Source organism: Juglans microcarpa x Juglans regia, chromosome 5D, assembly GCF_004785595.1.
Source record: "Juglans microcarpa x Juglans regia isolate MS1-56 chromosome 5D, Jm3101_v1.0, whole genome shotgun sequence".
Lineage (NCBI taxonomy): Eukaryota > Viridiplantae > Streptophyta > Magnoliopsida > Fagales > Juglandaceae > Juglans > Juglans microcarpa x Juglans regia.
In genome coordinates, this window is record NC_054602.1 from 14,648,943 (window position 1) to 14,662,055 (window position 13,113).

The 13,113-nt window shown below is 36.1% G+C and overlaps 1 protein-coding gene across 2 annotated transcripts; it reads right to left on the minus strand.

Annotated features, from left to right (window-relative positions):
- Positions 1 to 4,396: 4,396 nt before the first annotated feature.
- LOC121264138 (vacuolar-sorting receptor 6-like) lies at positions 4,397 to 13,113 on the minus strand. 2 transcript variants are annotated; one of them, XM_041167213.1, is made up of 13 exons: positions 12,582 to 13,113; positions 8,591 to 9,283; positions 8,408 to 8,496; positions 8,051 to 8,120; positions 7,347 to 7,430; positions 7,160 to 7,239; positions 6,943 to 7,024; positions 6,546 to 6,628; positions 6,308 to 6,371; positions 6,048 to 6,176; positions 5,038 to 5,141; positions 4,801 to 4,918; positions 4,397 to 4,709 (listed from the first exon to the last, which is right to left on the minus strand). In XM_041167213.1, the coding sequence occupies exons 1-12, from the start codon at positions 12,913 to 12,915 to the stop codon at positions 4,802 to 4,804; spliced, it is 1,929 nt and encodes a 642-aa protein (XP_041023147.1). In that variant the 5' UTR covers positions 12,916 to 13,113; the 3' UTR covers positions 4,397 to 4,709; position 4,801. The 2 variants fall into 2 exon arrangements, with proteins under 2 accessions (XP_041023147.1, XP_041023146.1); XM_041167212.1 differs by having other exon boundaries at positions 4,397 to 4,726.

The following is a 13,113-nucleotide window of genomic DNA, read 5'->3' on the forward strand; positions in this document are numbered from 1 at the left end:
AATTGGAGGGAAAAGGAAAGCTGAGGAAGAAGATACTTACCCCCAAAACGGCGTCGTTCGCACTCATCCAAGGAAATGGGCTAGGCCTTCGAGCACGATCCGGGCCTCACAAATAAAAAGAAAAACAAAACTGGGCCTTACAAAAACTCTATTCTTGGAATCTATTTTACATAGAATCCAACTGTTCTATGTATACAGATCCATTCAAAATTGCTTCATCTTATTTTTCCTTGGATTTCACTGGATCCTGGAGAATTTCACAGAAACACTCCAATTTTATTCCAGTATTTTAGTCCAGACTGGTTCTATTGTCATGAAACCTATTTATGACAAGACTGATAAATTCAAATTAATCTATCACAGTGCTTATATCCTTCAAGTCGTTATAAAAGAAGATTGGGGCACCAATCCCTTTACTTCTAAAAGATTTGCTGATTTTGAAATTGCTTACAATTATTATAACTATATTGATGCTTGATCCAGATTTATGTTGTTCCAAGTACTCGATATGAGTCATTCATAGTTTTTTAATTTTGAAAAAGTTCAAGGAAAAACTTCATCTTTGGTTTCTTAGATGGTGGAATCGGTTTGGTCTTATTCTTGAAAACTTCCCTGACATACTCCTAAAAGCATTCAAATGCTTCACCAATGTTGTTGTTTCAAAATTAGACAGACATATGGCCAAGTTTTCCTACTCTCTCAATTTCTGCAAATGGTACAAGATCCATTGGATCATGAAATGGAACTATGAAAGAAATGACGATATATTGGTTTGATACTTCTTTACAAAATGGTGGGATAGGTTTTCCTATACCAAAATATCATTGATTATGTGATAAGGGATTTCTCGCAGACTGCCCTAGATGTACAAAACAAAGAATAATTCCGGGCATTCACTTATGGTTCTCTTACTTCAACTGGATATCCCCAAATTCAGGCCCCTGCTTCACCACCTACTTCACAGAAAGGAAAGACAACTACTTCTTCTACTAAAACTAAATCCTCAAAGACCAAAAAGAAAAGTGATGTTCTTGATGACCTTACTAAAAATGATTTAATTCACTTACTCAAGAAGTCTTTAAAAAATGATAATTCTGAAGAAGAAAAATTAGAAGCATCATTTGAAACTTCAGTTATTGACTCCTACGGCAATATTTTCAGACATGATTCTGAAGGAACTCCTAGGTTATCTGAAGATGAATGATCTGCTGACACTACAAGACAAAAGGAAGATTGCCGTCTCCCAGACTGACTAGTCCCCTCTGTGAAGATTCTACCACTTTATGTCAACAACAGGCGCTCCCGCAAATTACGCTAAAGACATAATAATGATCCTACTTTCAGGTGAATAAATAGTATTATTTACTATTCACTCACGACTTTTATGCTTTTACTGTTTCACTTTAATTATTGTAAATAGGAACTCCTTAGTCTTTAAAATGAGAACCTTGTGAATGAGGAAGACATGCTTTTTTATTGACCTTCCATTCCTTACTCTTGCATTCACCTTTCTTCTCTTCTTCCCATACCTCTTGTCTCTTTTCCACCTATTTCTCTTTTAATCTGTAAGTAAGTTATTTTAACTTGTAATTTTGTAATCTTATATTTCAATGCAAATTGTTATTTTTGCATCTATTTATTTTCTGTATTTTGCATACATGCATATGGTCGGTTATACTGCCTGCTATTATATAATATATATATATATATATATATATATATATTGGTATGTATCCTACTAGTAAAAGTTACACTAATGATCATACTGTGAGGAAGCTCAGTACATGACATTAAAGACAAAGAGAAGTTTGCAGTTGAAATTTTAACTTGATGTGAAAGGATGACTTATTCTGGACAGTCATCCACAACAAAAGGCATTGAAATTTAGATTAATCTAACTCAATAACAAGCTGCTATCATCACACAAAATGCTGCCATCACATAAAATAAATAGCAAGCATCTAAATATACCCTACATTCAGATTAATCTAATTCAAGTTGCAGCCATCACACAAAATAACAAGCATCTAAACATACCCAACATCAAGTCACAATTCAGAAACCAATTAGACCATAAAAAGTTAACATTTCCAAAATACAATCATCCATTTAAAAACAAAAAACAAATTCAGATCTCAATAGTGGCTGCCCAAGGAAAGATGTTTAGTAATGTTGTAAACCCATAATGAAATTAATTGAAAATGCCTGTGAAGAAACAAAGCTGAATGTAATGCTATCGATTAAATACAAAGCTCTAAGAAAATGAAATTAATTGGAAATACCCGTGAACAAACAACAGAATAATTGAAAAAAAGGATTGAAAAAACAACATTTTGTTTCAAACAACTCAAACAACAGAAGGATTGAAATATATATATATATATGGAGTGCAACATTTCTTCACGGGCAAAAATACATACATAAGCATATAAATCTCTGATAAAAAATTCTCATACATGCATATAAATCGCTTATTAAAATTTTTCATACATGCATATAGGATTAATATATAAAGACGGGGAGAGAGTGAACTCACAGAGATAGATCACATTCGGAACGGAGAAACTCATAAATTCGAAGAAGATAAGGGAGCTGTAACAGCTTGCTTGGAGGTGATGGAGGTTCGTACTCATAGAAGAGCGGAGAATCGAAGAAGAGAAGGGACCCCATACTTGTAGGAACTTGAACTTCAGTGGAGGTTTAATTTCAAATGGACAAAGACGAAGTGCTTCCCATTCACGACAAAGGGAATGGATAGCCTTACAAAAAAAAAAAAAAAAAAAAAGGAGAGGAAACAGAGAGGAAGAAAGGGATTGGGGATTTCTGGAAATCGGGAAGAAAGAGAGAGGAAGTGAAAAGAGATTGAGGATTTTGGGGGGGGGAGATGAAGAAAGGCAGAGGAAGTGATGGATTTTGGGATTTTTCGGGAGGGGGGGGGGGGGGAGGGGGAGAAAGGGATTTGGAGATTTTGGAGAAAAAGGAAGAAAGCAAAGGAAAAGAAAGGGAAAAAGTAACGATATCACGGGCGAAATGAAATAATTTTTCTAATAAAATAATGCGGTTAATCATGAACAGGATGCCATCAAATTTGAAGATGAAGAAAAATGTATTGTAACTAAAAGCTTGACATTTGAGCATGTGGTGAATCCAATACCAAGATTTTAAGGATAAAATCATCAAATTTTGAAAATTAAACTCATTTGACAAGTCCAATACCAATTAAGGGGACTAGTGATAGTTTTTTTTATCGAATATCTTGTATTAGGAATTTTCCTTTTCTGAAGGTAGGGATTTCTTGAACTTGTGACGTTATGAACTGTCAATGAGATTTCTATCATTTTCGTCAAACAATTTCATCAAGATTCACAATTTACATTACTATTACAGAAGCGTTGAGTTGAAATAGGTTATAAATCTCACGTGTAAATAAGTTTTGAGTTGAAATGAGTCTAATTATTTAAGAATTGAGTATTTAGATATTAGATTCAATTTAAAATTAGATTGAAGTCCAAAGTTCCAAACGGGCGTAAGTAAAATATTTACTTTCTCGAGTACCTTTTGGAAGCAGGGTATGGAATCTACTCGTTTCTCATTTATCTCTCTTCCGTTTGTCTCTCTGATCATCTTTTTAATTTTCCCTCTAATTCCAATCCGTCCTTCTGCGACATGAAAGCTCTTCATATGAAATCAATCAGCTTGTTTATTGAATCTCTTGCAAGATTTTCCACCTCCAGAATTACTTTTTGTACGATTTTGAGCCAAAACCCAGAGAGAAATACTCAAATCTTCAACTTTAGTAAATTCACAGACCTATATTCTCTATTCAATCTAATAAGAAAGACAGACATTCCCAATTCACTTTTACAAACAACAATTATAACTGCCAATGGAACAATCAACTGCCAATGGAACAATCAGCAAAACCCGAAAATAAGATAAATAATCCGAACTCTATAATCAAATCAACGAACTGAATCGGAATAAGAACCGGGTACCTCAAATGGGAATTCGATGGCACCTAGGAACTGGATCGTGTGGTTAGGATTCTGTACCAACAAAATATCGTGGTGTCATTTGAACGCCATGCCTTCCGAGTTGAGCTGAAGATTTGTTAGGTTGCCTCGGGTTGAAATTGTATCAATTAAATACATTGTAGTTTAACACATTTATGGCTCAATGAGATTAGATAAGATGATTTTAGATGATTTGAATCAAATATTGTTATAATATTATTTTTTAATATTATTATTGTTTTGAGATTTGAAAAAAATTGAATTATTTATTATATTTTATATGAGAATTTGAAAAAGTTATAATGATGAGATGAAATGAGATAAGATGGATTGAGAGTCTTTCTGTATCCAAATGGGTTTCCAAGTTCTCTAGACTTGCCTTATGTTACCAATCCTTATTTTCATTTCATTTTCCTTATTTATTCGTATTTATCATTACATTCATCTCACTTTCTGCTCAATACTACATGATCGTGCCAACAACTGTGTCTGTGCTCGCAGAAAAGAAGTGTTCTGCATAAAAAGTTGTCTATAAAGCTAGGTATATAGCTCATAGTCATCCTAAAATGATACTGATATTATAAAGGAAGAACTGGATCTGCCCCTTGTTTTCCACATGAGAGACGTGGATGTATCTGAATATTCACAGCTAGCATTCGTATGGTCCTCTTGCATGGATTCCCTTTGATCTCATTCCTGAAGATAGCAGCAATCTGTGGAGAAAATTGTGAAAACATGCGAGCACATAGGAAGCAGAAGTCGCCAACAAAGGTAAAGAAATAATTACCTTACACCGAGCCTTGTCGTAAAGGTTCGGCTTGATCAGTTTGGACTTGATTATTATGCTGGTTGTCTAGTGGCATGTATTGTGACATGATAGCCATGATCTCTGTGTCCATGTAAGACTACAAATGGGAAGAAATTTTTTCTTTTAGCTAGTTAGTATATACCATATAGGGCTAATCCAGGATGCAAATTAGCAAATTTGGACACAGTATTTTAGTGGAGTGTTTTTATATATTACCCGTAGCCTATATTTATAGAATATATAACCAGCTATACAAGCTGCCGCCAAAGCTGCAAGGACCAAGAAGGTTGGAAACCATCCAAATCGTGATCTATTTCTTTCTGCATAAAAAAGCAAGAATCAGAACACAAAATCTTCAATTAAGCAATAACCAGTTGATTATAAAATCAATGGTAGATACTGATAGGAATTGACATCATTCAAGAACAATCCAAGGTAAAGGATAACAGTAATGACATTTAGAACTTTGTATGATCATTAAGCTGGGGTTATCAGATAAAACTAGTTTTGAGTATCCAAAAAGTGGAGAGTATTAATAATCTAGTAAGGGTTATATATGATGTTCTTTCACAAATCTATGAGTGGGGGAAGTTAGTAAAGAAATCTAACTGATATTACTTCCATTTGTTTCTGACAAAAAACCACCAAACAGACTGGAAAACAAACTAGACTAGCAGGAAAATAGTGAACTGACTGCCTTACTTGCAAACATGCTAAAAACAATATTGAGTGTTTTTCTATCTATTATGATCTCTAGATGCTCCCTAATCTTACATTTTCAATTTGAATTCAGGAAAGATATGGTTGGCTTTTTCACATCCACCAAACTCCCATGCTTAGAGTAATGTGCATGAGTTTTGGACAGAATCACTCTTTCACAAAACTTTTGGAGAGGGAACTCCAAAATCTTTCAAAGGACCACGGTTTTTGCCTGTAAGATGTTCACTCATGCCATCTCAGTTGTCTTTTAGCTAGTCCTACTTGATTGCAAACGAAGAAAAATTGATAGGAGGTTTTAGACCCCATCAAGAACTTTGGTCCAAAGAAACCCCCCAGAACCATCAAGTAAGGCCCCAACATCCTAACCTAGGAGACATAAGGCACAACAGCCAGGGAAGAAGGAAATTAATAGTGGGATTACTTCATATTTTAGTGCCGATGGCTAATTTTTTATTGTGTTGCAAACCACAGTAATTTTGTTTAATGATTTGAATGTGCTTTCATACCAATACAAGCATCTTGCTCCTTTATATACAGAAGGTCCCCCTTACACTTGCATTCATAACCACCCCAAGTGTTTCTGCAGCTGCAACCATTACACTGACAATGACTGCGTTCCTTGCATTCATCAACATCTGGTGCTCAACCAGAGAATAAAAGGAGATGAATGTTAGCATATTATATTTGAAAAGCATTATAAAGTTGAACAAGTAGAGCATATACATAAATTGTGTCTTTAAGTAATAAAACTGGTATTCAGGATCACCTTCGCATTTCTGACCATCCCCATGAAAGCCATGTGGGCAGCGACAGCCATGGAGATCAGACTCCTATTTTGCATACGAAAATAATATTGGTAAGATGTATCAAAAAATGAGGAGTCTTGAGCTGGATTCTTATACAAGTGCTAAGAAAAAATGAAAAAACTTCTACAATGAGTAGAGATCACTGAAGAAGCAAGAAACAATTGGTAAATGCAGACGATTAGGTAACAATCACTGAACTGAGCAAGCTGAGAAGGCCAATCCATCTCTAACTTCAGACCAGCAACCTCCATTATTTATTGAGCATCTTGCAGATCCAAAAGCTGTCAGGGAAGAAGTAAAAAGTAAGCAGCTCACATCGGATGAAGTCCATCCTACTTGGATAAAATTTATAGCTCATAGCAACAGCATTAAGAAAATAGCAATCTATTGCTTGCATATTTACGTCTCAACTTCCACTCTAATCTTATCAACAAAATTCCTAAGATCATCCAAACATATACATTTTCTGATACTCTCAAACAATAGCAAGACCTCCCTCTCTGTGAGAGGGGATTAGACATCATGCTCATGCACCAAAAACTTGATGGACGAGGTGTCTTGCTTAAATTTATCAGAAGTTGGAGGAAAAACGCACGTGTACAAGATGTGTAACCATCTCCTTGATATTGAACGCCATTTACCACAGGGCACTTGCAGACTCTTCCTCTAAATGTGTCCTGTCCAAATGCAAGACTTCTGTCACTAGAAAATAGCTAAATATAGAGAATGATCTCAATATATAAAACACGTGTGAAGAAGTTTTAATGAGAAGAATTAACGAGAATGAGAGAATTCCAAAATTGTCTTTGTACCTTACAAGCAGTTACATTAGAGAGTGTGTCCCGCCAACAGCCACCATTGTGTTCATGAGCGCACTCATTAGTCTCAATATCTGGGAAATGAATGTAAGGAGGAAAAAAACAGAAGATATCATCACATCTTTTAAGTTCAAAATAACAGTAACATTGAAGAGTGAAATAAACAAATAAGCACATCAACCTCCACTTAAACAAACTGGAGGATCAGTGGTCTCTTTAAATCCAGCACATATGGCTTTCAGCACAGCACTTCTCTCCAATTTTCCTTCAAGGAAAGTGGCATCAGATTTTTAGCATGATATGGTAAACAGCTAGCCTATCAAAAACATGGAACTTGGGGAAAATATATCATATTAACTGAAAAATCAACAGGGAGTAGATTAAAATTGGAGAAAGCAAACTGGATAGGCTTTGCCCAAGACAAGGTGCAAGCAAAGGACCATTTGAATGGGAAAAACAACCATGAAATGTAAAGCAAAGCACAATAAAATTAGTTGGAACAATGAGAACGCTTTTATCTGTAGTTGATGAAAGCCAACAGAAACAAATCGTGGTGCCAACCACCAAAACTTGGAAAAGGTGAGCTTGTATTGACCATATATTTCGCTGGTGTGCTCACTTTACTTTCCCTATTAATCACATGAATAAGATATTAGTTTCATTTTTCAGTCAATGGCGAGTGGTAACCATTTGATGTTGCCATGTTTGGCCTCGTGTTCCATAGAGGAGAGCCAACATAGACACCCAAAGAGGTGTTTTTGACTGAGGCCAGCATAGTCTACCCATGAATTGCATGTCTACCGGCTCGGAGATGAAACAGAATTCATATATAATTGCAGGGAAGAGAAGAGTTACAGCTTACAGAGCAATATCTATTCAACAAACCTCGATACTGAACATTGTTAATGACCACTGTTGGCAAGATGGTTACATCACCACGAGATCCTCGCCCAACCTGATCAACAAAAATTGATGACAGTAATTAGAAAAATGAGAGCACCTACTGTTAAAGTTGATTATATCATCCGTTGACATCCTTGCTCTATTATTATTATTTTTTTTTTAAATGATGAGATATATTTGATTATTTTAATAACTTATTTCAAAGTTAAAAGTAATAATAGTTTCAGAAAGTCAAATCACGTGACATATCACTGTATAATTCTCTGCATCGATGATGGCAGAATTCAGGAAGAAAGGGGAAAAAAAAAAAGCATTTATCAAAGAGAAAAGGAGCATGACCTGGAGTTCTTGCTCAGTTCTTAGGACTTCATTTTCCATATCTGCTTCAGGGTCACCGATGCACCTTCTAATCTTCTCGATGGGAAGACCTGAGTCAAACAGATTCAAGCCATCAGTTACACAACATTAATAGAATAGAATGTGCAAAAGAGTACCACCATCCATATATAGATCGGAACTTACCAAGTGCTTCAATGACATTCTCAGCACAATCTTTGCTATATCTCTTCTCCTTCATGGAACACCTAATATGGAAATCTGTAGCATAATCCCACCAAACCCATGGCCGGTTGCTCTCCTTGGCGACTCTATGCACACAGAGCTGCCTCAAGTTCTCAAGGACCACATCTTTCCCTTGATATCCCTCTCCAAAATCTTTCTCTGGGTCTGGAGCACAGTATCTTCCATTGTTTATGCACTGAGATTTGCATTGACTGCTATGGATGAATGCGAGCGGGCAGTACCAAGTTATGTAGTGTGGTGTGAAAAGGGTGTAACCCCCCTTCTCAAGAATCTGAGCGTGGCCCCTGAAATTCCTCACAAAATCCATCTGCTCGTCGCAGCGAGCCCCACATTCGTCGTTAGTGTTCGTCCAAAACTCATACTCAACCCTCTCATCTGGATGGGGCACAGCCTCTCTCCAGTCTATTCTTATTATAATGTCCTCTTTTTTTTTCAGACCTTCCTTCAAGCTTTCGCCAAAAGACTTCTCTATCAAAGCTGATGGAATTCCAATCTTCTCTATGTACCCATCTGAATCATTGCTTTCCTCGGGAGAATCCATGGTAATTAGAGGCTCGTCAACGCTGTCAGCCACTAAAACAGCTGCAGCTCCTGCCTGTTGTCCATTCCATACTTTCAAGGCAAAGTAGCATCCTACATTTGCAACAAAAGAATATATATATATATATATATATATATATATATATATATATATATATATATAATTTATCCACAGACATCATTCAAAAACAAAGAAACCGCAGTGCATTTGTAATATCATTCAAGATGATTACTGTGATTAGGGGTGGGCAGCAGGGTCCCGCATCCCGCTGACCTGCCCGTTTACCCCGCCCCCGCCTAAGTCGGATAAGCGGGGTGCGTTCTCCTCTCTCCGCATCTGTTTTCCTTCTCATTTTAGAATCCAGACCTTTTCTCACTCTCCTCTCTCACTCTCGTGCTCGCTCACTTCTTAGTCTCACAGTGCCAGTCTCTATCTCTCATTCGATTCTCCGTCTCGCACAAGTCCATGACTGCACGAGCAGCACCACTGCCGCCACTTCTCCGTCTCCATCTCTCACTTCGAATTCGCCGCCACTCAAAAGTAAGAAATCTAAAACCCATTCTTTCTTTTTTTTTTTCAGTTTTGGATTGGAGATTGGAGGAAGGTTGGGTTGAATCGGAGATGGACGATGAGAAAATTGTGAATTTGCGTGCTGTGGAGAAATTTGTGCATGTGTTTGATTCGTGTGTTTGTTTGTACTTTATGTATTTTTTTATTTTTGTTTGTAGATTGGAACCCTAAATCAATTTAGGGTTCCAATCCGAAACCCTAAATTGAGTTAGGCGTTTCAATTGAAACCCCTAAAATTTTAGGGTTTTGGATTGAACCCCTCAATCAGTTAGGGGTTCAATCCAAAATTCTAAATTGAGTTAGGAATTTCAATTATTGAGTTAGAGATTTCAATTGAAACCCTTTAATTTTCAATTTATGGGTTTCAATTGAAACCCCTAAAATTTTAGGGTTTCGGATTGAACCCCTAAATCAATTTAGGGGTTCAATCCGAAATTGATTTAGGGGTTCAATCCGAAACCCTAAATTGAGTTAGGGGTTTAAATTGAAATCCCTTAATTTTCAATTTAGGGCTTTCAATTTAAACCCCTATGTTTTTTTAAAAAAAAATAGATAAATTTGAAATTCACATTAAAAGGTCCATAAACTAATATGATTGATTACTTATAAAAAAAAAAAAACTAATATGATTTTACCACTTCATTAAAAAGTATTTTCAATCTTACATAATTATTTTACTATTTAAACATAATAATACACCTATAGCTTTTTTATAATTATTTTACTATTTAAAGGTCCATAAACTAATATGATTGATTATTTATCAAAAAAAAAAAAAAAAAACTAATATGATTGTACCACTTCATTAAAAAGTATTTTCAATCTTACATAATTACTCTTTATTTTAAATAGAATTATTAAATAGTTGTAAACTATTTGTAGGTTTATCTTTAATGGCCCAAAAAACGCATATTATAAAACAGTTATATATGAATATGGCTTGTTTACGTGAAGAAAGATAAGTCTATTAACTATTAAGTTTATTTAGAAACCAATGTTAGTGGAAATAGTAATGTGATTGATTTATTATTTTGATTTATTTATATTCATTTCAATTTCATCAGTATTAATTTTAGTATTGATTGTTGTAGCAACACATGAGACGACTCAAACGATGTCTACCTCCACTGCAATATGAATATGTGCTCAAGCCTCAAAAGAGTCAAAGACTACCCATCCAGCCGCCCCAAATGTCACAGTCAAAGACCCAAACAGTTCGCCTCTTTTTTTTAGATAGAATATTGAATTTTGAATCAGATGTATGTATTATGTATTTGATTTGTAATTTTGTAATGTTGATACAATGTCCCTCGGACACTTTTTTCTTTGTAATTTTGTAATTGTTTAGACTTTCTATTTTATTTTTGTAATAGCTTAGTTATTATTATTATTTATTAGTTTATTGGTAGTAGACTTGTAGTCTATGGTAGTACTTCATTAGTCTTAATTATATAAAATTGTGTATGTATATATTATTTTCATTCATGATTCATGTATTTTTTTTTTTAAACTCTTTTTTTTTTCAAAAAAAAAAATTCTATTTTTACGAGCCTAAAATGGCCCAGAAGCTGTTTCTAGTTCTTTAGCCCAGTAGGATGCGGGGAGGCGGACGGAGGATCCCCTCCACCCGCACCCCGTCATCCGGGACGGGGTCCCCCACCCCCGCACTCCGGGGGCGGGGGGGTGAATAATCAAATTGACCCCCCGCCCATGCAGGGGCCGGCTACGGGGTGGGGTAGCCCCCCTAACTGTGATTGGTTATGTTGTTAAACACCATGTCAAGTATGCATAATACTTCTTTTTCATTCAAAATTTTAACATTTTCAATTACACTGTTAATGTGATACGTTTTATAATTAGTTTCATATATTAGTCACTCAAATGGACAACCACTTAAAATATGTCATATCAACAAATATGAGGAGAGACGATGAAATATAATTTAAGAAAAGGCATTTTCTTTTAATATAAGATTGTCATGCTCAAATTCACTGGCCAAAGCCTATGAATTGCAGCCGTGTTTTGACCTGTTGTGTTAAGCTCTCACACTAGAGATTCTCCAAGAAGTTTGTCGTAACTCCCACAAACCGCAATGTCACAAACCATATCACAACAACTATAGCTAAAAGGGTAACAATCAAACAGCAACAAAGGAATGGCATATAGGAATTTAGCACAAAGAGATGGAATATATGAATGATGAAGGATGTATCATCTATAGCTAAAAGGCTTTTGCTGTCACGATTTCCTCATCTGGTGTAGGTTAGGCATGATTTACAGAAAGAAAACAAAGATGGTATGGGAGAACAGGGGGAAAAGCAGAGTAAAAAACAGGGTAACTATATTCAAAGTTCAAGACCAGAAAATTGGATCACCTTTTATAGCAGGGGGTGTAGTGTCTTGAGACTTTGTACCGATAAAGAGTGTTTCAATGATGGCACAGTGAGTCCTCTTTTTCTTTTTTCCTTTTTTAAAAAAAATCCAGAAAATTGAGAATAACTCATCATTGCATGCTATTCAAACACCTAACCAAGACGAACAATAACTCATAACTGAAAAAGGCCTTATTGCATAATCCCAATCAAATTCCTAACAAACAAGTTATGTTAGACGATCTGATGTTCTACCCTTTAAGTTTCAAATAGAAAGATATCAAAGTCAAACGAACATCCATCTCTGCAAAAGCTTTATGACATGAATCTCAATCATCGACCATTATCTTAACAAACATGATAAATTATCGAAATTTTTTACCTACCCATCAAGAAGTCAACGTGAGAAATTGAGAGAGGGGAGGGATTTCCTCTTCAGATTGCATACCTCCTCGGTCAAGAAGAAGAACATTGGGGCGACAGGATTTGGACTTGAAAGGCTTATCACCCTCAAAGGCCTCGCACCCGTTGGAGCCTTTCTCGGGATAGACCAGAGAGCCCGCCAGATAGCCTCCATAATCTGGAACTCCAAAGTTCCCTATGGCGCCGTCGCGCTTTGAATGCATGTTCATGGGAGATAGAACAGTAATGCTACTCTTCTCCACCACAAACCTTGCACCCACTTCATGATTCTCAAGAACTGATATTAATACCAAAACCAAAGCTGTCAGCAGCTTCACGAGAAAAGCCATGCAAGTTTTCTTCTCCATGGCCGCCATCATCACCTCCTCGTTAAGCTCTACGGATTCTTTGTAGCTTTTGTGTGTTATCCGAGGGGAAGAGGTAGATATAGAGCAAGACAAAGGGAAAAGGGATGTGTGTGGGAAGAAACTTGGCAACGGTCATACAGGTGGGGGGAGAGAGAGAGAGAGAGTAATGTACTGTATGTTTCATTTAGACTTGGGGGGGGGGGGGGGGGG